Raw genomic sequence first — 26,568 nt, 5'->3', positions numbered from 1 at the left:
AACAATTGAGTAACCGAATCTTTATGTGTCAGTGAAGTTACCCAATTAGGACAACTCATGACTTATGTGTTGATCCGTGTTTCTTAACAGGGGGATTCAGGAGGTCCTTTGGTTTGTGGAGACACTGCAGTCGGTGTAACATCCTTCGGGGACCCTCATCACTGTAATTCACTAAAACTACCTGAAGTTTATATAAAGATTTCAGCATATCTTCCATGGATAAAGAGCATTATTGGAAATTTTAATTGAATTAATTGCAGATGAAATGGGGTGATTTTTGTTTTTTGAAAGCTGAGTTGATTTCCCCCTAAATCTTCATTCAATAAACATAATAAACATTGTAATATGCCTAAATATGTGCTTTGTCCTCTCAATAAAAAAAACAAAAAACAAAATAAAAATGACAGTGGTGGTGAGAAAACAGATTATAGAGTATATCTGAGACTATAATTTAAATTAATACCTTTTCATTACATGACAGATTGACATTATCCTGTACACTTTATAAGCATTTGTTTCATGTGTCATAAAACAGAAATAGGCTTCTGGGAAATGTCATATCCTTTTGATTTTCCTGGCAAAAACGTCCCGAGTCCTTCACATAACAATCAGTCTACAGGCTTCCATAGACAACGGAAGTCGGGGAAGGTCTTGTTTTTTAAGTTTCATTACAAACTGTTCACACATTGGCAATAAAAAAGCGATTAATACATGAAAATTCTTACATGCAGCCCCTTTAAAGACATTTGAATGCTTGGGGAAAATGTAGCACAAAAATATTACGTTGCACAAATGTTTTCAACATTAATAAAGAACAAAGCCTTCATGTGCAACAACTAAGAGACTCCTTTAAAAAACATTTAAAAAATCTTCCCAGTCTCAACCCCAACATTTTGAACAGTAGTTTTTGCTCTGTATACACTACAAACACATTTATTGCAAAAATTCATAAACATGGTGATTGTATAATATAAGAACCAGTGTTGGGGAAAGTTACTTTTAAAAGTAATGTGTTACAATATTGCATTACTCTCTAAAAATGTAACTAATTGCATTACTTAGTTACTTTTTTATGGAAAGTAATGTTATGTTACCTTTTCTTATCTAAGCTGGGCTTGCTTGTTTATTTTTTTTATTTTAAAAAAAGTTCTATTTTGGGCAAATGTTAGGGCCTTATCACACAAAAAGTGAAATGAGTAAGCCTTGTACAATACTGGGTGTATGGTTGTAATGAATAATCAAAAGTCAGCAGCAAAAATGTGGTTAATAAAGTATAATAAAGTAAAGTAATGAGATTAAATACATAAAGTATATTTGTGTTATTAATTATTGCAGGTTTGCATAATATTCTAAGTTTGCCTTTCACTGTTTTATTCATTTTGTAGAATACAGAATCTGTTTTTGTGCAAGTGAGATGAGTAAATTCATGTTCATATTTAGTCTAGAACTACAATAACCATCATGTTTACACAGCGCACACAACACCTCTGCACTTACTCATGATTTCTCAACATAAGGACGGAAAAGGTGACAGTCAATAAATGAGAATTTATTTTAAAATTACTCATTTTAAAAGTAACTGTTATTTTATTGTTAATTTAAAAGTAATGCATTACTTTACTAGTTACTTGAAAAATCTGATTATGTAACTCACATTACTTGTAAGCGATACCTTTACCCCCCAACACTGACAAATCAAAAAATTCAAATGAACATGGTGTACTGATGGAGAGAATGCTATTTTAAACTCACAATGTTCATTCTGAGTATTTCTTTCTGATAAGATCTGCTATCTCTCTTTTTACTTCATTAGTTTAACATGATAGTACATTCTGATAAAAAAAACTGTTTCCTGTTTACATCATGTGCAGCCAGTATCTTAAGTTTGTAGTCTGATATGGATTTTCTGCCTGACCTGTTGTTTTTAATACATTTTAAGGTATGTTAATTCTGTTCAGTTAATTTAAAATGCCTTTGATCACAAGTGAGAGTATTTCATGTGCAAATTCAACTGTTTTCGCTACTGACAGAGAGTTGAGTAGCTTATGACCTCAGTTGCGCCACACAACTGTGACTGTTCAACCACATCCACCCTGGCCACGGTGAAATTTTTCACTGCAAACTTTTTTTCTTTTGATGTTATTAAAATGAGTAAAAGATGTATTTTATTATTTAAATGTATCATTTTAGTTGCATGCACTATAATACACAATTCTCAATTTTCCATCTACATTTTCTGTAAGATTTTTAGCACCAGAGAAGCAGTAAATAAATATATTAAAGTCTTTTTTTTCTTTTCAATGTATGATTATATTTCTAGTGAAAATGAGTCAGTGAGTCAGTCATTAATTAATCACTTGGTCTTGTTTACAGCTCACTTGAATTTGTTCTAGATATGACATTGTGGTGTCCTGGAAGCTGGTCTGATAAATAGTTACCAGAAGCTCCACCCACCCTTATATTTATACAGTGCTTTGAGAGCTCACTGATTGTCTTTATCATGACCATCATCATCTCTCTGCTCCTGCTGGCCTCTCTGCTGCCACACCTGACCTTCACTGGTGAGACTGATTGACTGAACTGCATGTTGATTAATCTGTTTATAATTAATCTGGTTATAATATAATTAACCGTATCTCTCTCTCAGCTCGTGTGAATGTGGGTATAGTGAACGGCACAGAAGCCAAACCCCACTCCAGACCTTATATGGTTTCTCTTCAGAAGAACTGGCTGCATGTCTGCGGTGGATTCCTCATTTCTGACGAGTTTGTCTTGACTGCCGCACATTGTCGAAAGAGGTAGTGTATTGTTTGTCATTTGACATGCTATACTCTAAAAGAAAAAGTTTATTATATTAATACAATCTATTTTATATTAACAGACCAGAGACTTTGACAGTTGTGGTTGGTGCACATGAGCTAAAAAATAAGACTGAGGGTTCAGTGCGCATCGGAGTGATGTCCTACCACCAGCATCCAGACTTTACTGTGGAACCTGTTATGAATGACATTATGCTTTTAAGGGTAACAATCTATACTCCTTTCAGTTCAAAATTATATCTTATTAGACAAAATATTTAGACAATAACCATTATCTTTAAAAATAATAAATAACTTAAAAAATGGGATATATTGCTTACAAGCAAAAGATAAAGTAGCTGGTCAGTCATTGTTGCAAAATAAACTGGCCAAGTATAGGCTGTATTTTAACACAGCTGCAAATTATTTTATAATCTTACCTGTACAACGAAAAAATAAAAAATAAAAAATAGCCCACGACTACAACGTACAAAACTATTGACAACAAGACAAACAAAAAATATTACAGTAATTAATAGGCCTACTAAAATCCACTGAGATAATTTCCACTACAATCAATAACTAAGACGCAAGATGGCGGCAGTTGCATTTGTGATAAGAGAGATGTAAAAAAACAACAACAAAAAAACTATCTCAGAATACATGCAGCGTCATGATGGATGACGGACTGCTGAATACAACGATTGGCCAATCAAAATCAAGTATTACATAGCACAGTGTCACAGCTAAAATACTACTGTAATTTATCTTCTTATTTTTAAATATTGTTGAGACGTGGTTAGCGTATGGATTGGGTTAGGGGCTCAAAAATATCTACATAATAGTAAAATGTACATATAGCCCACATAAATATAAAGGATTCATACAAATGTTTGTGGGTGTTTCTCATTTCTTATTTGTGCATCCTCGTTTCCTCTTCCCCCGCTTCCTTTTTCTCGGGTCTTAGCTCCACCCCCTTAGGGGCCATTCACATATTGCGTCTAAAAACGCGTGGAAAGCGCGGCCGCGTCAAAGCCACTGGAAGGCAAGCCTGCAACCTTTAGCCAAAAAAGTGTAACAGCTAATGCTAATGCTCCGCCTCTGGCGGTATGCAGGGAAAGGAGACCAGAGGCTGTTTTTTGAACTAGGGACTAGGGAATGTTGCGACTTATGTCACTGCCATTACACGATAGGCTGAGAGGTGCCGCACATGATTAAGTTAGCCATTATGCTTTCTCCAATGGTGAGAGATACCAAAGACAATAGAATAACACAAGACGCGTCACTCGTATTATTATGAATGGGAGAAAGTGCAATGCGCAACATGGAGGAATAATGCTGTGTTCCAGGCAACCCGTAACCCGTGTTTTTCCAACCTTCTACCCGTGAAAGTGCGCTGGAACAGCAGTCAAACCCGTGACTTCCCACCCGTGAACTCGTACTAGATCGATGTACTCCCAGTTCCATGCTCTGACGTCATATAGCCCGCGAAACAACAATGGCAGCCCCTAGGATGCGGTGTTTACGCAAGTGCACGGTAAAATAACGTAAAATAAAAGGTATAACAGCTTCTCTTGCCTTATGCGCCGTTTTCCCTCCTCCGTTTCCCTCAAATAAGCAAGGAGTAAGCACCTTTGGTGATAGAAATAATTGTAAATGAGCATAAGCCCCGTACGGTCCGCCATGCTGGTTTGTTTACACTCAGGCAGTTTGGCGTGACTTGCCTGGAACGCTACAAAGTCGTGAGTCGTTGTTTGAAGTCGTGACTTACGGACTCAAAAACCTGCCTGGAACGCAGCATAAGTTCCGCCTTCTAAATAAGAGCCAATCGCCGATTGGTAAAGTCATCGCGTCACTGCAGCGGCTGTTAGAAGCTCCGGTTTCTATAGAAACAGTCAGACGTGCACCTCTCAAATGAGGCACAAGAGACGCGCATTTAGGACTGCGCATGCGCATTAGGTTGATCCAGCCTGAAAAATATCATTTTTTGTCACGATTCGAGCGTTTAGAAACAAAATTTATGAGACAATTGTTCATATTTCAAATATGAAATTTAATCGAAAGCTTGGAAAACAGCTTTAGAGAATTTGATGTTTCCCCATTCAAAGAGATAGGAGCTACACTTGGATGCCCGAGAGGTGTTTCAAAGATGGCCGCCGAGTGAAATGACTTGTCTTAAAGTGACTTTGGAGATACAGACCCTCTCATCTCCCTATAATATACAATCTCTGGCCGCGTCGCTTTCTCCTTTTTTCCAAAGCGCTTGCCCTCCCATGGCATCTGTCGTTGCTATGCAACCATGAACTGCCCTCTCCACGAGGACGAGGAAGTTTCAGCAAAGGATTAATTGATTTCTAGCCCTTGCATTAGCTTTACTACTAGATATATTTATGGAAATTAGATATAAAAACCACCCTGTACAGCTATGATCAGCTGTTCAGCTGAGCTTTCAGTGTTTTGTTACGTAAAGGCCGAAGCTGATCGGTTGGTTCTTGTCACATGACCTGCGGTGTGCTTGTGGCATTCTGAAAAGTTGAGATGTTTTCATTTCGATGCACCTGGAAAACGCACCGCATGCGTTTCGTGACCGCGTCGCTTCCATTATGAGCGTGTCTGCCGCGCGGCTACATTTGAAATAACAAATTTGAGCGTGCAAAAGACGCGATATGTGAACGGCCCCTTAGGATGCGGGAAGGATACATCTGTGTATCATCGCTCATGACTCCTCGAAGCTTCCTCGCCTGCAATTAGGCTGAATCCCAAATGGCACACTTCTATGCACTTTCGGTCTTGTGGACTTACAATGGCTGCCGTGTGCGCTTGTCCGTTACACGGGTGTCCCATTATTCATTTTAGGTTTCAGAAGGGTGCTCGCGAGCGCCCCCTTTGTGGCCGCTTTGTGGCCGCCCTCGATACGCACTTAAGCTGAGCCCTCAAGTCTGCAGCTGTGGGTGCTTCTCAATATCCCTCCTCGTTTCCTCGCTCCTCCGTCCTCCATCCTATGACCCGGAAACCGATCAAGATCAGCCATCTTGAAGGACATCTCAATTCTCTAATTGCACCGCGAGGAGGCGAGGATCGAGGAGTGAGGAAGCTTCCCGAGGAGTCATGAGCGAGGATACACAGGTGTATCCGTTGCGGAAGTCTTTCTCGTCCAGAAACGTGACGCACGTATACATTCTCCTCCCCCTTCATATCTGTCACAGTAATTTAAATGTCTGCTTTACTTTTGCAGTTTAAATAAACTTTAAATCTCACGTATTTCAATGGGGCATCATGCTTTATTAATATATATATATATATATAATTTTTTTTTTCTTTTAAATAACCAAACTTTAACAACATGTGGGTAAATCCCTCCCTAAAGGGAGCGAGGATATCATTGATTCAATTCCTCCATCCTCGAGTCTTTTCCTTGAGTCCTTCCCTCACATCCTGAAGGGGTGTGGAAAGGAAGCGAGGAAAGGAAACGAGGATGCACAAATAAGAATTGAGAAGCACTCCTTGTCTCATTTCGAAGGCTGCGTCCTCCGGAGGTCGCATTCGAAGGTTGCATACGTCATTGAGGCTGTATCATTTCAGAAAAGTAAGTAGGACACTCCGAATGCGACCTTCGAATGCGCCCTTCTTTCACAGGAATTCGGAGGATGCATGAAGTATATCCTAATTGGAAAACCGTCATTTAATAAGTTTAAATCTTTCTATTATATGATTTTGTACTACAGCTGGATAAAAAAGTCACACAAAACGAGAAAGTCAACTGGATATCCATACCAATGAAAGAAGGGGACATTGAAGTGCATTCTGTGTGCAGTGTTGCAGGCTGGGGAAGACTGAATATTAATGGCTCCCTTAGCAATCATCTCATGGAGACATATGTGAAGATCATGAATAACACAAAATGTGAAAATAAATGGAGAAAATACAACTATTCAGCTTCACAGATGATGTGTACATATGGTGATGGAGGAAGTTGCACCGTAAGTACAGTAGAAAATCATCTGTCATTTGATCCACACACTGAATGATATATGAAGTGCACTTAATCTTTGTGTTTACATAACAGGGGGATTCAGGCGGTCCTTTAGTTTGTGGGAAAACCGCTGTTGGGGTCACATCTTTCGGTGACCCTGATCTCTGTAATTCATCTGAGCTACCTGAAGTTTATATGAAGGTTTCAGCATATCTGCCATGGATACATACATTTATTGGAAATGTTTATTGACATTTACATGCTTTTGACTTGAATTTATCCAAATTGTTTCAATAAATGCACAATGTGTCAATCATCCATGAGTCTATTTTTTATCTAGCCCTTGGAGACTGTAAATATAAAGGCCTGTTTTTTGTTTTTATTATATTTTTTCCAGGTGATAGTGTATTTTTCTGTACGCAAGATGTTCTGCCCAAATGTTTTTATTACACGTATACATTTCGTTAAATATTTCATAACCCACAATATGAACCTAGAAATGTCAGCAATTTCTGAGAAAAATGCTCACTTTACTGCTAAAGACTTTCAGGATGACCTGATAGAAGGAACAAAGCATTTAAACGGCTTGAGTATGCTAAAAGGATTTTTAACACAAGAAAAAAAAAATGCATGTAGCATCAACAGGACTTTTATTACAGTGTAAATAAAATACTGCAATTCTCTAAACTCTTCTTCTCCACATACATTGGTTATTTGTCAGTTTCCTTGCATTGATGGTATGACTTGGGTTGGCTTTGGCTTGACCCTACATTCAAGAAAACGAGGAACATGTGTTTGGTGGCTTCAGCCTTCAAGCTTTTTATTCTGTATCATATATAGTAGAAACTTTGTGAAAGACCACACATTTTTCACCAACAGAATATTTGCTTCCAAAACTAAAACCCCCTAGTGATGGACAATTACTTGTATCCCATTATGTCAAGTACATTTAGAAAAAAGAAGGCTTTTATGGAAGTGTGGGTTAGCAAATGATTTCTTGAAAAAACAATCCTCATATAAAAAATTGTTGCAAAACCGAACGTTTCAAAATGTAGGAAATTCAACATTTGATAGAAAACACTTATTTAAAAATAAAAAAGACAATAATTACCACTTTAACCAGCAGGTGGCAGCAAAGTAGCATTTATTTGCGCATATATCAGCCATTTCCTCTAATCGTTTTTCACTTCGTTTTTGACTAAATATTAAACATTATAAAATAACTAGTTTTAAAAATACATTTTGTCAATGTGAAGTATGAAATACTCAAAAAATCTTAAGAAAAACAATAAATTTTCTTGTGATTCATGACAGAACCGCGCTTTCCCTTTGTAATCACAGCAGCTGTCAGTCAGTGCAGCGCAAGATCAATGATTTCAGCACACTTGTAAAAACACACATTTTATTCAATTAATCTAACTAAAATGCACAATAAATATTTAATTTTTGAAGCTTTTTTTCCACATAAAAGTGTGAAAACTGATGGTCGAATTGAATTTAGCCGAGGAGGAACAATGAGGTAGGCCTACGTCTTTATTTATTTATTTTTTATGCCGTCTTACGTTTGAATAACTAAATTAATGCTATGCCTGACTATTTAAGTGACTATATTCTGATTATAAACTAAGTATTACAGTACTAATGCTCAACACACCAGCAAATGACATCTCACCGGAAGTTTTCGAGCTGACTTATATTAATGCGGAAGTTCTAAAGAACGCTCTGTGCATATAGTCCGTTGGGGTTTAGCAGTATATTGTGAAGTTCTACCACATCCATCTTGAGCATTGTGAAACTGCACTTTTGCAGCACAAACCATCTTTGATTGGTACAGAATTGTAAAGCAAGAATTCACTGGAACTTTGCTGATTATGAGAACTTTACAATAATTGATTAAACATCTGATCTATATTCTGGGTTCAATACAAGTTAAGCAATTGTTATTGTTGTTTATCACAAAAAATAATAGGGATACAGTGAAGCACTAATAATGAAAGTGAATCCATAAATGTTAAAACACTCACTGTTTCAATATTTACTTCCATTGTATGTGCCACACCGTAACAGTTTTGTTTTTTCAAAAGCAAGGGACAAAACAAGGGACAAGTCGATTTATGCTGTTGATTTTTCTTAACTATTGAAATGTTTGTATTATGCAATACATAATGCGTTTTATGTATTAAAGGTACATTTGCAAAAATCAAATTCAGGTTCAGAGTTTACAGGAGGTTAATATATATGGGTGTTTCTGCAACTATGGGCACTTTTGTCTCTCAATTTAAAAAAAAAATCAACCTCTATGAATTTAAATTTTAACCATTACAGTCTGTAATACAAATAAAAAATTACATAAAATTGAATGTAGACGTTAAGATTTTAATCTGGAACTCTTCTTCTTACAAAATGTCCTTACCGCAAAATGACAATAACGGTAATTTTATACACTTTTCTTTTTTAACTTCTATAAAAATGTAATACATTTACATAGTTACTTTCAAGATTTGTCCATTTTTGTAAATACAGATATTAAAAAATTATTTTAAAATTAGGGAATTTTATGATATTCTTTATGCCATGGAAAATTTTGATGCTAACCTTAGATATCAGTTGTTTTTAATACACGCCAAAGATACAATATTTCGCTTTTTATGACAAATATTGTCATTTTAATGTGTAAATCATCTCTACTGAATGGTTAATTTTTTTTTTTTTTTGCAAACAACAGTCTGATTAACAATTAAAATAAATCATTGCTGTGTTAATGACAGTTTGTGTCGGTAAGGACACAATGTTAATGACGCATGTTAATAATGTAACCTTAAAAATAGGTTACTGTAGATAAAAACAGTAACAGACAAAAACAGAAGTTATTTTGTCAAAGAGGTATTGCAGGAAAGACTGGGTTAAAAACTAATACTTTTATGAACTTATATTATAACAACAAACTAATTTGAGGCCTTCAGTATTTTGTTTTGTCCTCGGATTTCTTTTGTTTATCCTCCACTGTCTTCTTTTCTGATTTGTCAGTTTATATGATCTTTTTTTTAATGTTCTTTTTCCCATAACTATTAATATCTGTCAAGGTCTTTTCTCATTAAGTCTCTGCATTTCTGTCATCTTATTAGATGAATTTGGTATCATCTAGGGTTGCAAAAATGGCATGTTTATATTTAGATTACAGTATAAAACTTGAATTTGTCTCTACCGCAACACAAAGTCTTTACCGCAACACCTAAAAATGCTGCGGTAAAGACATGTTGCGGAAATGACATTTTTGCTAATATTGCTGATAACTGGCAGCTAGCATGGTCTGATACATCAGTTTTGACTTTTAGCACCACATAAACATGTATTCAACAGTAATATAAATTCATTTTTAAAATGTAGTTCAAAATACACAATTACTAAGCTGAATGGTATTGATGCACAATAAATACTGAAGAAGAAAAGATTATCTTTATCTTAGTTTTCTGGATCTTGTGAGTAACCTAATGGGGGTGGCCCAATTTGTAAGCCATGTGGTCACATGCTAATTTCTGTTTCCATAAAAACTAGATTTGTTTGGCTTTGAACAAATGTCATATTAAAAGTTTTTTTTTCAGTGTTGCGGTAAGGACTCAAAAGTGTGGGACAGGTGTATTTAGATGAAAAGAAAAATCATATAAATGATGAGTAAACAAAAAAGAACTTTAAGATGGTGTAAAGTAACATTTATATGGAACTAATTAATTTGAAATAATGTCATATTGTAAAAGAATTAGCTAATTTTACGCATCTCAGCTTTGAAACCACAGATGTGGGACATGAGCAAAAATGATGTTTGGACCTATAAATGCTTCATTAATTTTTCATTAAACCATTCATTATTTTTTAAGTCAAAGTGTGTAATGAGACTGTGTTTATATTTATGAAGCTTTAGATTACAAATTTTAACATAAACCTTAAATTTTACTACTGGGACATAAAAGTGCCCGTAGTTGCAGAACAACCCATATACAGTTTATGGTCTTTGAGTCGACCATGAACTCCTATGAATACCAAAGTATTCTAGAGTCAAATGTGAGGCCATCTGTCAGACAGCTAAAGCTTGGCTGAAATTGGGCCATGCAACAGGACAATGATCACAAGTACATCAGCAAATCTGCAGCAGAATGGCTGAAAAAGAAGAGAATCAAGGTGTTGCAAAGGCCCAGTCAAAGTCTAGACCTCAACCCAACTGAAATGTTGCAGCAGGATCTTAAGAGAGCTGTGCATAAACAGATGCCCACAAACCTCAAAGAACTGAAGCAACGTTGTAAAGAAGAGTGGGCCAAAATTCCTCCAGAACGATGCAAGAGACTGATAAAGTCGTACAGAAAATTATTCCTTCAACTTATTGCTGCTAAAAGTGTCTCTACAAGCAATTGAATCATAGGGTGTACTTAGTTTGTCACCAATGGCTTTTTCATTTTGGCTTTATTTTTATTAAATAAATAATGACACGGTGTAATATGTCATTTGTTGTTGTTCATCTGAGGTTATACCTAATTTTAAGACCTGCTAACAACCAGGTGATTTTTGTTATGTTCTGATACGTAAAACCAAAAAATTCTAAAGGGTGTCCTTTCTTTTTCACATGACTGTATGTACGACATGAGGGTGAATAGAAAGGAACGTAATTACCATCATTCAAGGTCCAGAAAGGTATTAAAGACATCATTAAAATATTCCATGTGACTACAGTTGTTCAACCTTAATTTTATGAAGCAACAAGAGTACTTATTGTGCGCAAAAACAAAACAGAAATAATGACTTTATTTAACAGTTTCCTTTCTACCCTGTCAGTCTCCTACGCAGTTGACGCAGTAAACGCAGTAAACGCAATGTAGTGCTTCATGCTGGGTACACACTAAAAGATTTTTGAAAACTTATAAGATTTTCAAAGTGTGAGAGACCACACACATGAAGACAAAAAATCCTAGATTTAACTGTTTTGCTCCTATAGTGTGTGGTGTGCCATGATGTGACAAACACAGCACACCACACATGAACAGATTTTCAACCAGAGTCCCGACTGTGAACACGAGAAATCTCGCAAAATCTCTCGAGACTGCAGAATAAACATGACGGACGATATGCAGGAAGAAATTGTGTTGATAGTGTTTGGAATGATTTTGGTATGTTTTACAAGACACTTTGTATAAATACACGTGCTGTTGCCACAAATCGTCAAGCTGATCCTCCATCTCTGCTGTCCAAATCCATTTAACTTTATGTTGCACCATGACTGCGTTTGTTATGCTTCTGTCTTCTGTCAGCTCGCTTTTTGATTGGATATTGTTTCGTTTCACGTCATAATCTCCATAGCGTGCACGCGTTTGTCCTCGGGGTTCCCCCCACACTTCAGGATTTCTGATCATAAATATTCAACATGTTGAATATTTACGATTCGCGATCGGGGCGCCTCCGACGTTCTTCCAGATTCAGATTAAGCCACTCTTAACACACCTCATACCACAGGAAAATCTGATAAGATAATCTGTAGAACCATCAAGATAATCGGGACATACCTAGGATTGTCGGAAGTGGAGAAATCACCCCAAAATCAGCCCGATTATCTTGTAGTGTGTACCCAGCATTAGTGTTTACGTCCGAACGCCGGCTCCTGCGTCAGCAACACATGTATTCGTCGTGGTGCTCACGTGAACAGCATCGGTCAAAATTGAGCTGGTGTTCGGACATAAACAGGGAAGCACTGCTTTTAATGGGGGATTAAAAAAAAAAAAAAACTCTTGGATTTCATCAAAAATATCTTAATTTGTGTTCTGAAGATGAACAAAGGTCTTACGGGTGTGGAACGACATGAGGGTGAGTAATTAATGACAGAAATTTCATTTTTGGGTAAACTAACCCTTTAAACTTTGAATGTTTAAATATAGTTTATGTGGAGCAAATTGTGACACTCCTAAAGCACAAGTTTTATTTTTCAGTATTCTATTTATTTTGTACTTTTATAACACAAGATGCTTTTCATTTTTGTAGCTGGTTGCCTTTTGTTTTTTATCAGCCCTGCAAAAAATATGACCTACACTGTTAAACCAAATTCTGACAGTAACAAACCATTTCCCATTAAAACAGTAATATACTGTAGAAAGCAATGCATTCTGGGTAATATTTGCCATTTTCAAGAAAGTAGCCTACAGGAATATACTGTGAGTTAACAGCGCTCAAAGTCAACACTCAGAGGCTGTGTTCCAAATCACACTCTGTACCCTCATTCACTATTCCCTACATTAGTTCACTAATATAGTCCACTTGGCAGAGTTAATTAAAAGAAGTGAGTGAATTCAGACACTGATGAACAACTGATTAGCAGAATCACTGAAGGACAGAGAAACAAGACCAGAAAAAAGAGAAGAGACGAGCAGAAACACAAGAACCACAACTGACTTCAGCCACACTGAGTGTCAAACCAGTTTACAAACCAGTTTGATATAATTAATTTCAAACATGTACAAAAGTTCTTGTTGAGAATTAACATTTGCAGAGGTGGAAAGTCCAGGGGTCAGAAAGTAAAAGTCCTGCCATATTTTTATTCCACCCACTGAAGCAGTGTTAAAGTTAATGAGATAATTAAGTGATTAATTGAGTGATGATGACAATTATTGAAGATACCTGATGTTAACAAGCAGAATCACCAAAGGAGAAAATCGCAATTTTAGAGTCACCATCATGGAGATCAATATTTGCTTTAGTTGGGCTCTTGACCCTTGACTTTTTAATATTGCAATTTGCTTGACTGTTGTAACTGAGTTAGAAGATGGTCAGGTGGTGTTAGTTATGTTTTCACATAATCATTTTTGACCTAAATCACCAAACTCACTTAGATTTACATTATTGAATGTAAAATGCAAAAAAAAAAAAATAAAAATAAAAAAAATCTCTTTTCATTTGGAGACACAGACATCAAGAATCAGCCTGTGAATTTCAACAGTGGTGAGAATATTAAAGCATGTTGCAGTGAATTCTGGGTGCCACCAATCAAAATTCATCCATAGCTCCCATCATGCATTGCTGCATAAATAAATTATGAACTTAATTGTTTTAGTAATTTCCTTTATTCTCACTATTTTTTTTTTCTTTTTCTATTTTGACTTTTTTAGTAGCTTGTTTTCTAATGTTCAGAGTTGATCTGTTTATCAGATGTTGCTTGTCACCGTTGTTGCAATACATACGCTGATTCTTGATGTCTGTGTGTGCCTAACACAAGACTTTTTTTTTTTTTAAATTGGGACAACTTTTAAGAAATCCTTTGGATTATGCTGAAAAGGCAGGATTTTCTGCTGTAGAATCACAGTGCTGCTGTATTCAATAATGTAAATCTAACTCAGAGATTGGGCTCTAAATGAGTTTGGTGATTCAGGTCAAATAATGATTATGTGAAACCACAACCAACGCCACCTGATCATCTTTTCTATTTGCTTGTCTGGCTGTTACAACTCAGTTACAACAACCCAAACTGATTTTAATATTAAAAAGTCAGGGGTCAAGAACCCAACTAAAGCAAACATTGATCTCCATGATGGTGATTTTTCTTCTTTGGTGATTCTGCTTGTTAACATCAGGTGTCTTCAATAACGGTCAATCATCACTCAGTTAATCGCTTATATCTTTAACACTGCTTCAGTGGCTGGAATAAAAATATGGCAGGACTTTTACTTTCTGACCCCTGGAATTTCCACCTCTGAACATTTGGATGTTGATGTTTATTGAAAATAAAAATGTATTGAAGTTTCTAGTCACCATCTCGGTGACCAGTGTTTGCTTTAGTTGGGCTCTTGACTCTTTAACATTAGCTTTCTCTGGCTGCTGTAACTGAGTGTGTATAAAGCACATTTGTTATGGCAAGAAAAAGCCAAGAGAAAGTTGATCTTTTGTGTTGTGATGTTCTAATCATCTTGAACTTGTCTACTTCACTGATCTCTTACTGTATCTAATCTTTGATTTCATGGGTATTTTATATTTATGGGTTATACTATATCTGTGGTTCAACAGCGTAAGATCCAGCAACATTTCAGTAATCAGTTATTTAGAAGAATATTCAAGTCATGTAGTGCATAAGACATTTTAAACTCCTGCTCAACCTAGACACACATAGACATCAACAATCAACATATGAATCTCAGCAATGGTGACATTTAAATGTTTTATGTCACAATGCATGTTGGGTGCCAGGCAGAGGTGGAAAGTCCAGGGATCAGAAAGTAAAAGTCCTGCCATATGTTTATTCCACCCACTGAAGCAGTGTTAAAGATAATGAGATAATTAAGTGATTAATTGAGTGATGATTGACCATTATTGAAGATACCTGATGTTAACAAGCAGAATCACCAAAGAGAAAAATCACAATTTTAAGTCACCATCATTGAGATCATGGTTTGCTTTAGTTGGGCTCTTGACCCTTGATATTTTAATATTAGAATTTGTTTGGGCTGCTGTAACTGAGTTGTAACAGCCAGACAAACAAAATTAAAAGATGATCAGGTGGTGCTGGTTATGTTTTTACATAATCATTATTTGACCTGAATCACCAAACTCATTTAGAGCCCAATCTTGGAGTTAGAAATTGTGATTTTTCTCCTTTGGTGATTCTGCTTGTTAACATCAGATGTCTTCAATAATGGTCAATCATCACTTAATTATCTATATGAATTATCTATATGACCCCTGGACTTTCCACCTCTGACTGTGATCAATGTTTGTTTTAATTTTAATATTAAAATGTGTTTGGGTTGTTGTAACTGAGTTATAACAGCCAGACAAGCAAATAGAAAAGATGATCAGGTGGTGTTGGTTATGTTTTCACATAATCATTGTCTGACCTGAATCATCAAACTCATTTAGAGCCCTATCTCTGAGTTAGATTTACATTATTGATTACAGCAGAAACTCCTGCTTTTCAACATAATCCAAAGGATTTCTTAAAAGTTGCTCTGATAGATTAAAAAACAAAAAAAAAAAAAACTTGTGTCAGGCACACACAGACATCGAGATTCAGCGTATGAATCTCAACAACGGTGACAAGGAACATATTCTGATAAACAGATCAACTCTGAACATTAGAAAACAAGCTACTAAAAAGTCACATAAAAATAGAAAAAAAAAAAAAAATAGTGAGAATAAAGGAAATTACTAAAACAATTAAGCTCATAATTTATTCATGCAGCAATGCATGATGGGAGCCATGGATGAATTTTGATTGGTGGCACCCAGAATGCACTGCAACATGCTTTATTATTCTCACCACTGTTGAGATTCACAGGCTGATTCTTGATGTCTGTGTCTCCAAATGAAAATAGCCTTTTTTCTTTTTAAATCAGAACAACTTTCAAGTGGTTTCTTGACTGAGATTTGATTTACAAACGACCAAAAAAAAAAAACCATTAAACAAATGTCTCCATAATGCTTCAATGCTGAAAACGAACAACTATTACCACTCAGGCTTAGACATGAAAACATAGCATACAATCCTCAACAGTGGTGACAATAATTATTCATACTGCAGTGCATGATGGGAGTTTTGTCCTATGGTGATACCCAGCATGCATTGCAGCATGAAGCGGTTTTTTTATCACCATTGTTGAGATTCATATGCTGATTCTTGATGTCTGTGCGTGTCTAAGTGACGCAGTAATTCCAAGCTTATTTATGCACTACATGGTTTTAAAATTATTCATTATATCTGTTTGCTGTGACACTTTCTTCTCATGCTGTAGTTTCACAGGGTTGGTACTACAAAACCAAAATGCATAAAAGATAAAACATATGATCAGTTGCTTTGGATGCAATCAGGCCATGTCGCAATGATTTTATCATCATATAAATACAGCTAATAACTATTTACTGTAAAGTACTGATCTCACTGCTGTACAACAACATATGTATTGCTCATCTAATGCCAAGTTTACACTTCAGGACTTTAAACGTCAGCAGATCGCTGTGCTGTTCAGACTACATGACTTGCTGTGGAGTCTTGAAGTCGTTGTGGTGTTCACACTATGTGACACTACGTAAATGACCTGCAACAGGGGGTTACACACTACACGAGCTGACAACAACTCTGTCACCCAGCGACTTTATTTGAAAATGGACATTGGGAAGAAATTAGATTAAATTTTGAATTAAATTTCATTCAAATTAAATGAACCCTTGCACACATAAGTTTAAACTATTCTGGCTGACCTCCCAGAGTTAAGGCCACCATTAGAACATTTCCCTTTATTGTTTCCATGACAACGCGTCGTGATTGTCACGTGACACACCGTGGCCACACTGTATGACAGATGTATCGCTTTTCTCAACTTGTCATCAATCGATTCTCATATATTTGCAAGTGAGTGTTTTGTCATTTAAAAACCTACATCATGATCTTGATCTTAATCTATAACGCAAGTTTGGCACCGCCTTGTTTGTTTGCGCTTTAGTTCAGAGAGTCCTGACAGTCGGGTTTATACGCTACAGCATGTGAATTCATCCATTTGTTCCGAAATACATGTGGCCGGTGAACTGGGAGAAGAATAGAGTGAGCTTTATAGTTACTTATACAATGTGTATCTGATATGAGGCGAGCTCGTTAACTTGCAAAACGGGCTTAAAATCGGGCTGTAGTGTAAACTTGGCATAAGGCTGTGACTGAAGTCAGTTGTAGTTCTTGTGTTTCTCTTTTCTTCAGTGATTCTGCTTGTTAATAGCAGGTGTTCATCACTAATGCTCAATCATCACTTAATTAATTGCTTAATTATCTCACTAACTTTAAATCTGCTTCAGTATTTAACACTATTTAGAGAGGGACCATATGTACTCTGAGCAGAGTTGATTTAACTCTGGGGATTTTGCTGTGTAGCAGCATATTGTGAAGTTCTACCACACCCATCTTGAACATTGTGAAACTGCACTGTGCTTTTGCAGCACAAACCATCTTTGATTGGGAAAGAATTATAAAGCAAGAATTCACTGGAAATTTGCAGATTATGAGAACTTCACAATAATTGATTTAACATCTGATCTATATTCTGGGTTCAATACAAGTTAAGCAATTGTTATTGTTGATTATCACAAAAAATAATAGGGATACAGTGAGGCACTTATAATGAAAGTGAATCCATAAATGTTAAAATATTCACTGTTTCAATAGTGTAGCCACAAGAGATAAACAATATGTGTCAACATAATTTTAGTGTGATGAAAATCACTTATTTTCTGTTTAAAGTTATATGCAATTTTACAACTTTGCCACCATGACAATGGTGTAAAAACTAAAGTGACTGTAAAATGATGAATTTTAGTATTAAACCACTTTACAGCTCAAATCATACAAAAGTTTTAACAGAACAATTAATGATTTTATACATTTATAAGCTTCACATTTCTGCTTTTAAACCCTTCAAAAACTGGCCCCATTCACTTCCATTGTATGTGCCACACCATGTCGACCATGAACTCCTCTGAATATCAAAGTATTCTAGAGTTAAATGTGAGGCCATCTGTCAGACAGCTAAAGCTTGGCCAAAATTGGGTCATGCAACAGGACAATGATCACAAGAACATCAGAAAATCTGCAGCAGAATGGCTTAAAAAGAAGAGATTCAAGGTGTTGCAATGGCCCAGTCAAAGTCTAGACCTTAACCCAACTGAAATGTTGCGGCAGGATCTTAAGAGAGCTGTGCATAAACAGATGCCCACAAACCTCAAAGAACTGAAGCAACATTGTAAAGAAGAGTGGGTCAAAGTTCCTCCAGAACGATGCAAGAGACTGATAAAGTCGTACAGAAAATGATTCCTTCAGCTTATTGCTGCTAAAAGTGGCTCTATAAGCATTTGAATCATAGGGTGTACTTAGTTTGTCACCAAAGGATTTTTTCATTTTGGCTTTATTTTTGTTAAATAAATAATGACACGGTGTAATATGTCATTTGTTGTTGTTCATCTGTTCAGTGTCTGTCTATGCATTACTGGTGCCAACACGTGCATTCTCGTTTAAACTCACCTTTCAGGGCTCAACCATAGGACTGACCAATGGCCAGCGGCCAGCCTGAAAGACGATACTGATCAGGGCAGTGCTGAATCGTCACGAAACTATCACAGTTGCACGTGTTTTAAGCCTTGCCAGTTTAAGTGTGCAAGCACAAAAAGATGCAAAAGATAAATTATTTAGGTACTTTGTACTTCGTAGTGTGCACACAGAGAGTGAGTTCTCTGTCGCTTGGACAGACAAATACAGACAAAATTATGTCAAAATGCCGGTCTTGGCGAGTATCCTCCTTGTAAACACAGTCGGTTATGTCTTAAGTTAATGTAAACGGTTGAGAAAGAAAGCGCATGTGTATCAATTTGAATATAATTTCACCAAGTGCAACCTATTATATTGGATCCGTGCATTCGATATTAAAGTGACAGCAGCCTAATACAATATACCTGCTAATCAAACAACAAAAGACAAAGAGAAAATCACTCACTGCTCTTAACTGAATAACTTCTATAACTTTAATATGGATTAATCTGTATTTAATTTATACAGTGAAGACTATGCAGTGTTATTATACATTTGATTACTTTATTCAATTTCTGTACCAGAAAACTTCTTAAACCTAACTGAAAATACGGAGCCCCGGACATGACATGCAGGAAAAAAATAGTAGGCTAAATCGTGCACATGATTTATTAATTCGTTCCCTCAATTTACTAAAACGCGCACATGATTTACTACTTCGTTCCCTTGATTTACTAAAACGTGCACACAATTTACTATTTCGTTCCCTCGATTTATAAATCATGCACATGATTTATAAATCGAGGGAACGAATTAGTAAGTCGTGCGCACGATTTAGTAAATCGAGGGAACGAATTAGTAAATTGTGCGCACAATTTAATTTTTTTCTTGCATGTCATGTGTGGGGCTCCGTATGAAAACCTTGAAAAGTATTGATTATTTCATTTGTGTGTTTCTTCTATTGTATTTATTTGTGTTTTTGCTTGTAATTTGACATTTGAATTTGATCTGTAGAAAAGATTCATATCGTTGAGCCCTGCCACGTATCTGCATGTGCCCCAGATTGCAATGTACTAGTAGGCGCCAAAAATCAGTCTCAAATACAAATACGTTTTAACAGCTTTATTTTTATAATTTCTTTTTTATATTTTTATAAAATACGCTGATTATGGCTGATTAGTCAGGGCAGTGGGTTATGGGTAATGTAGTCATTGATGGAATGACAACAGTCTGGGGTGGAGTGCCCTCTGGTGATACGGGCCAAAGACTGTAGAATAACACAAGACGTGTCACTTGTATTGTTTTAAATGGGAGAAATGTGCAACGCGCAATATGGCGGAATAAGTCCCGCCTTCTAAATAAGAGCCAATCGCCGATTGGTAAAGTCATCGCGTCACTGCAGCGGCCGTTAGAAGCTCCGGTTCCTATAGAAACAGTCAGACGCGCGCTTCCTATAGAGACGCGCAGTTAGGACTGCGCATGCGCATTAGTTTGACCTAGCCTGAAAACAGTGGGGCAACAGTGGGTTCTGAAGCGGACTCATGGGCTGGAGAGCAGTGTGTGGTCCAAACACACAAAATGGCTGCTGCCGTTACAGGCAGTACAATCAACAGGGGGACCACCTCTGAGATCCCCATACTTAACACCACTGCAGAGATGCCAGCTGCTTGCACCAACATCAGTGGTGTGTCCTCCAAACTGGAAGCCAGTCTCCAATGCCTAGGGGCTACCTTGGTAGCTTCAGATGCAGCGTTCATGATGGCCGGAACCACTGATGTGGCGTCCATGACAGCTGGAGACTCTGGAATGGTGTCCATGATGGCTGGAGGCTCTGGCGTGGCGTCCATGTTGTGAAGAGGCTCTGGAGTTTGGATTGGCAATAATCATTGAGTCCATAACAATAAAAGTCACTAAGAGCAAAATCTGGAAAGTCTGTAAGGTATGCAAAGTCCAGAAAATCTCAAGTGGTCAGTTATATGAGGCTTACTGCTGGATCCATGAGTGGCAACGAACTGCATGGAGCGAAAGTTGAGGATCCAAATGGAGTATTTATTGAAGGGGTAATCCACAATCATAATGCAAAAATGGGCAAATGGTCAAAACACCAGGTGAACAGTCCAAACAATAACAGGGTCAAAGGGGTACAGGCAAAAACAGAGAAATCCAATAATAACAGGCAGACAATTATGGCTGATTAGTCCGGCAGTGGGTTGTGGGTAATGTAGTCCTTGATGGAGTGACAATAGTCTGGGGTGGAGTGCCCTCTGGTGGTAATCATGGGCACTCTAGCTGGTAACTGCTCCTTTCATTGAGCCTTTAGTTTGACCTATCCTGACACAGATTGCAGAAATTCCAGAGTCCACCTAATCTACTGGTCACAATGATTTCAGAAGATGAGAAGTTTGGGCAAGGCAGTGTCTTATGCATTTTGTTGAGATCTTCTCTTCAGATGAGTTTTATTGCTTTATTGCAGGGTGTTTGATCTCAGCTTTTGTCTTAGCAGGAAAATCAAGTCTTACAAGATCAAGACAAAATGGTATAATAAATTCAGCTTTTTTAAAAATTAATTATAATCTAATCATTCAAACCATCTGTGGCTTCAATATGAGACCACACGGATTAACAAGAACAGTACTTTCTCATCATTGTGTTGCTCATACAGCAATATATTTTAAAAAAGGAAGTGGAGTAACATGCCGCTTAATGTCTCCGCCCATATTTAAAGTATATTTATACCGTGTTTAGCCAGTGAGATCTCATTGATTGTCATCTTCATCATGACCATTATCATCTCTCTGCTCCTGCTGGCCTCTCTGCTGCCACACCAGACCTTCACTGGTGAGATTATTTAACAGCATATTAGGATGATTTTTTAACTGGTATATGCTGAATAAGTTGACTGACAGCACTATTTCTCTCAGCTCGTGTGAATGTAGATATAGTGAACGGCAGGGAAGCCAAACCCCACTCCAGACCTTACATGGTTTCTCTTCAATATACCAGGCAACATATCTGTGGTGGATTCCTCATTTCTGATCAGTTTGTCTTGACTGCTGCACATTGCAGGGTCACGTAAGAGCTTGTTTAGTGTGAACTACAATTTTGAGTTAAAATTAGTACAACCATACAATGTATCATATGATATAAATGCACATTTCCAATATGCTCTTTCAACAGAAAAGAGATTTTGACAGTTGTGGTTGGTGCTCATGACTTAAGTAAAAGCGAGAGTTCAGATCGCATCGGAGTGAAGTCCTACATCCCACATCCAAACTATAAACTCAAGCCTATTCAGAATGACATCATGCTTTTGAAGGTAACAACCTGTACTACATTAAGTTGTTCAAAAGAATATCTGGTCAGGAAACATTTTCTATTATAATTTCTTGCTTTAAAAATTACTGAAGGGATTTTAATTATTTCTATGTAAATGGCCAAGTGCCTCTTTAAGTCTGTTTCCTACATTATTTATTTATTGCTCTGTGTAGAAACAAAAATGGGCAAAAAAGGCAGAAAACCTGATTTTTTTGTGGTTGTTATACAAAGCAGAAAACACTATAATAAATAGGCACATAAAAATAAACTCAACTTGTCCTTAAGATCTTCTGTATAACCTCGAAAAAAAAAAAAATTGATTATTAATAATGATTGTATTTTTTAATTACAGCTATAGAAAAAAGTCAAACTAAACAACAACGTTAGACTGATATCATTTCCAAGGGATGGAGAAGATGTGGGAACAGATACGGTCTGTATTGTTGCCGGCTGGGGAAGCCAGGTGCTTAATGGCACAGGAAGCAAAGTTCTAATGGAGGCAAGCATGACTACAATAAATCAGGCAGAATGTCAGCGTAGATGGGGATTGAGCTTCTTGACCTCACAGATGATCTGTGCATATGGCGGTGGTGGATCCTGCTCAGTATGTACAAAAGATGATTCACAGATGTTATGATAATGTACAAACTGGTTTCACTAGTGACGTGTTGATCTATCTTTCTCAACAAGGGGGATTCAGGAGGTCCTTTGGTTTGTGGAGACACTGCTGTTGGGGTCACGTCTTTTGTATATTCAAGGCTCTGCAATTCACCCAAGCGTCCTAATGTGTATACTAAGATTTCAGCATTTATTCAATGGATCCGCAAAGAAATTGGAAATATTAAGTGACTTCATGTAAACTAAAAAAGGAAGAAATGTTTTTCTTGAATTCTTCCATAAACCTTCTTTCAATAAAAGTATCACATGGCAAGCATCTATTATAGTCAAAGTGTTCTCATTTTCATAACCACATATAATTACACACTCAAAATCATTTAGCAGGTCACTTGGTAGCCATCATGGCAATACCCTCAATTTCCAATGGGACTTTGGTGTTAAACATATCTGACTGACAGATATTTTATAACCTCCTTCCAGAAGTTTTGGATTTTTGAACACTCCCAAAGACAGTGATATAGTGTACCTTTCTCGTCCGAACATTTAGAGCACACATCAGGAACATTAGCGGACATGTGAAGTTTGACAGGAGCTATCTGTGTTCTCATTAATCATTTATATTGAAGTAATGTAAACCTTGTGTTTGTTGTCTGTGTTTGTGCTTTTAGACAAGCATCATTCCAATCTGTCCCATCTATGTCTTCATACCCCTCATTCATGTTTTCTTTTTTACAAGGATTTAATTTATCTAATGTTGATTCAGAACTATATTTAACCATTAAGTTATATTATATAGATACACGCCCCTTCCCTTCTAAATTTCCAGGTGTTATTTCCTCTATTTTTGATAAAGGTATCTATTAAAGTCTATCAGAACAACTGAATATTATTTGGAACAAGTTTGACATCCATCCAACTTCATCTACATCTGCAATTCCCTCAACTCAACACCAGAGGTCATCCCCAGTTCCCTTTCGAAAGGGGAACTCGCTCTGCGTTTGTTTATGCTATGGGGAACGTCACACGTGACCCGGTGTCTGAAAGCCAACTATCCAACAACTCCAATCCCGACGAGCGGTTCCTTTCTGTTCATGAACGCTGCAGCTCCCATAAACTTTCCATTCCTTCCTGATCTCCGCCTTTGAGATCGGGAGGGCATGGAAAAACCCCTAGCCGTTCAGATTTGTATCTGAGCCTAGACAGACGGGAGGAGGAAGAAGCGAGAGTGAGATGGGTGACCGATTGTAAACACTGTTGCGTTTGTAATTGATTCACCAGCTATATAGGGCGATTGATATCTACCCTTTCCTTTTCTTCCTTCACCTCCTATATGTATGTGTGTGTGTAAATATTTATATATGCATGTATATATATTTTATAGACATATCATGCTCAGATGCTTCTTATTGTCAGACTGATGACTGGGCCCATAGTGATTATTTCTGTCGGCCCGCTTTTTCGGTTTGATAATGAGAGGATCTTTTAGGCTTAAAAGAACCCTAGATTCCATCCTTTTATGTGGAAAAAAAAAAAAAAAGGAGTATTAGGAGTCTTCGGTCTTTGAGCCACAGGAGGGTCTATATTTTATGTGTTTAAAATAAGACCTTGTTTTTCCTGTATAGTTTTTCTGAGCATGTAGTAAGAAAAAATAAGGGGTTTTGGGGCAAACTGAAGTTGATAGGCAGGCTAGAACGATATATTGTGCAGGCCACAAAATGGCTGCCTCTTAGCCACCTGTTGTTTAGAGTAGCGTCTCATCTGCTTTTTTCTAGAGTTTGAGTTAGCACTTGTCACTTCAGTTAATATGTATGTTTAGGTCGGCCTTAATCGGCCGCCTAACATTGTTTGCTTGTGAGCTTCGCTTTCTCTTATCCATGAGATTTGGAGGTGAAGCCCAGATTTCACTAGGCTTGTGGCCCTGTAAGAAGGCCTGTAGCTTAGTGGCCAGGCTAGAGCTAGGTTAGGTGTGTTATATGTTAACCCTATGTATATTATCCCTTGTCAGGTGGTATAGTTCCTAGTTCTGGCCTCCTCCCGAGGGAGTTCTTAGGCCATATACCCATTGTCCCCTTGTTTATGTAGGAATGCAATTGGTGAGGTTTACAGCTAGGTTGTAGACTGTTTTTAGACTCCCTGATGCTGTTTTTCTCAGGTGGTAGGCCCTTATGTTTACGTAGATAAGTTATGCAGGTGTATGCTAGGCCCCACTTTCTAGAACTTTTCATGCTATGGAAAGTGTTTTTTCCTCTGAGCCACTTGATTTTCTTAATCAAGTTTGAGTTGACGGTGCTAGCTTTTAGCCTTCATCCTCTAGGGCTTAGTACAGATTTGAGAATCTGTGTGGAGAAAATGTTTTTCCTCTCTGAAAACAGCATGTATGTCGTTTGCTTGGAGTTCTAGACTTTTGCCCTACATTTGTATGTGAGCTTACTTATGCTGCCACAGGTTAGCACCTGTTCTCATAATAGCAGGCTCTTTGATGTTAGCCTCTATTGGAGAGATTGGTGACTATTATATTCCCCAGTTGAGGTTTATTTGTGTCACTAAGTGCATCACCTGTTGGATTGCATACTCAGGGTAGTATAGAACCACTTTTTGAGAAAAGCTGGTTTCTATTAGCTCCCTTTGTGATCTTGCTGTTAACAAGACAGGGGTTCAAGGTGGCCCTCACAGGCCACCATTGAATATCCTTCTAATATGGCGAAATGCTCCATATAAAGCTATGATCATGATGTAGGCCCCTTCCTGGCCTCCATGATTATGTGCCCACAGTATGGTCTACCTGTTAGGATGGGCTTTGTACTTCCCTGCTAAGGTTGTCTGTGTAATATTGCTTAGCTCCCTAAGCTGATCATGGGTTGTAGGCCTTCATGAGGCCTCCTCCTGAGGTTCAGCCCTAGGCTGGTTTGTGTTCCCCTGTATCAGGGTTCTCTAGCGCACAGCCTCCTCAGTGCAAATAATCAAGCGCTGAGCAGATCCTAGGATGAGCGGATTATACTCCCCTCAATACGAGGGTCTATAGCACTCGGCTGAGTACACTGCTTGTTGGATTGTGTTAGGTGGACTGTTATGTGGGCACTTCACAGTCTCATTTGCTGTATACTGAAGTCATGTGTCTTGGTTATGTGCCCACAGCATGGTCTACCTGTTAGGTCGAGCTTTGTACTTCCCTGCTAGGGTTGTCTATGTAATAGTGCTTAGCTCCCTAAGCTGATCATTAAGTGAAGGCTTCCATGAGGCCTCCCATTGAAGATCAGCCCCAGGCTGGTTTGTGCTCCCCTGTATCAGGGTTCTCTAGCGCACAGCCTCCTCAGTGCAAATAATCAAGCGCTGAGTAGATCCTAGGATGAGTGAATTATACTCCCCTCAATACGAGGGTTCATAGCACTCAGCTGAGTTCTGCTCTCCAGGATGCCCGTCTCTACGTGTGGGTTTGAGTTGCTTACTGCCCTTTTTGCAGTCGCTCTTACCTGCTCTCTTCTGTAGAATGCGTTGTGGAGATTCTGTATTCAGACAGGGTTGGCCAAGACTAAGTTTGTCCTACATCAGACCAGGTCAGCCTCCCTGGTGGCATTGGGGGTGACTTCGTTCCCCTCTAGTGACTGGCCGGGGCTCCTTTTGGTTCCCTGGCCACATTCCCTTTTAAGGGACCACTTTTCCTCGGAAACGTTGATCCCAGATGCCTTGAGCGGCCTTAGTAGGCTTTCTACGGAAGGCCTCTTTGAGGCTCAGCTTGGGCTGTTGGCCATAGGGAATGCTGTCACTGACAGCCTGGTGTGACCCGAGGATGAGTTGCTAAGCGTTTCCTTCGAAACTGCTCGACATTTGTCAGCCAT

General features: G+C 37.7%; 1 protein-coding gene and 1 pseudogene across 20 annotated transcripts in view; both read left to right on the top strand.

Annotated features, from left to right (window-relative positions):
* LOC127520889 (mast cell protease 1A-like) overlaps nt 1-26,568 on the top strand; it is a 163,124-nt gene that overhangs the window by 38,246 nt on the left and 98,310 nt on the right. For 4 of the 20 annotated variants that reach the window (XM_051909581.1, XM_051909577.1, XM_051909599.1 and 1 more), the window contains exon 5: nt 91-349. The exons of 11 other annotated variants lie outside the window; for them this stretch is intronic. In XM_051909581.1, coding sequence (XP_051765541.1) covers nt 91-249 — 159 coding nt within the window. In that variant the 3' untranslated portion in view covers nt 250-349. Of the gene's footprint in view, nt 1-90; nt 350-2,450; nt 2,562-2,647; nt 2,799-2,881; nt 3,024-6,523; nt 6,779-6,864; nt 7,088-26,568 lie in introns of those variants that run through there. 5 more of the 20 variants (XM_051909574.1, XM_051909590.1, XM_051909589.1 and 2 more) reach the window with 3 other exon arrangements.
* LOC127520895 (complement factor D-like) lies at nt 21,562-23,036 on the top strand (annotated as a pseudogene).

The sequence above is a fragment of the Ctenopharyngodon idella genome, chromosome 10 (genome assembly GCF_019924925.1).
Source record: "Ctenopharyngodon idella isolate HZGC_01 chromosome 10, HZGC01, whole genome shotgun sequence".
NCBI lineage: Eukaryota > Metazoa > Chordata > Actinopteri > Cypriniformes > Xenocyprididae > Ctenopharyngodon > Ctenopharyngodon idella.
The sequence above is the reverse complement of the archived record's forward strand: the minus strand, read 5'-3'. Positions and strand labels throughout refer to the sequence as shown.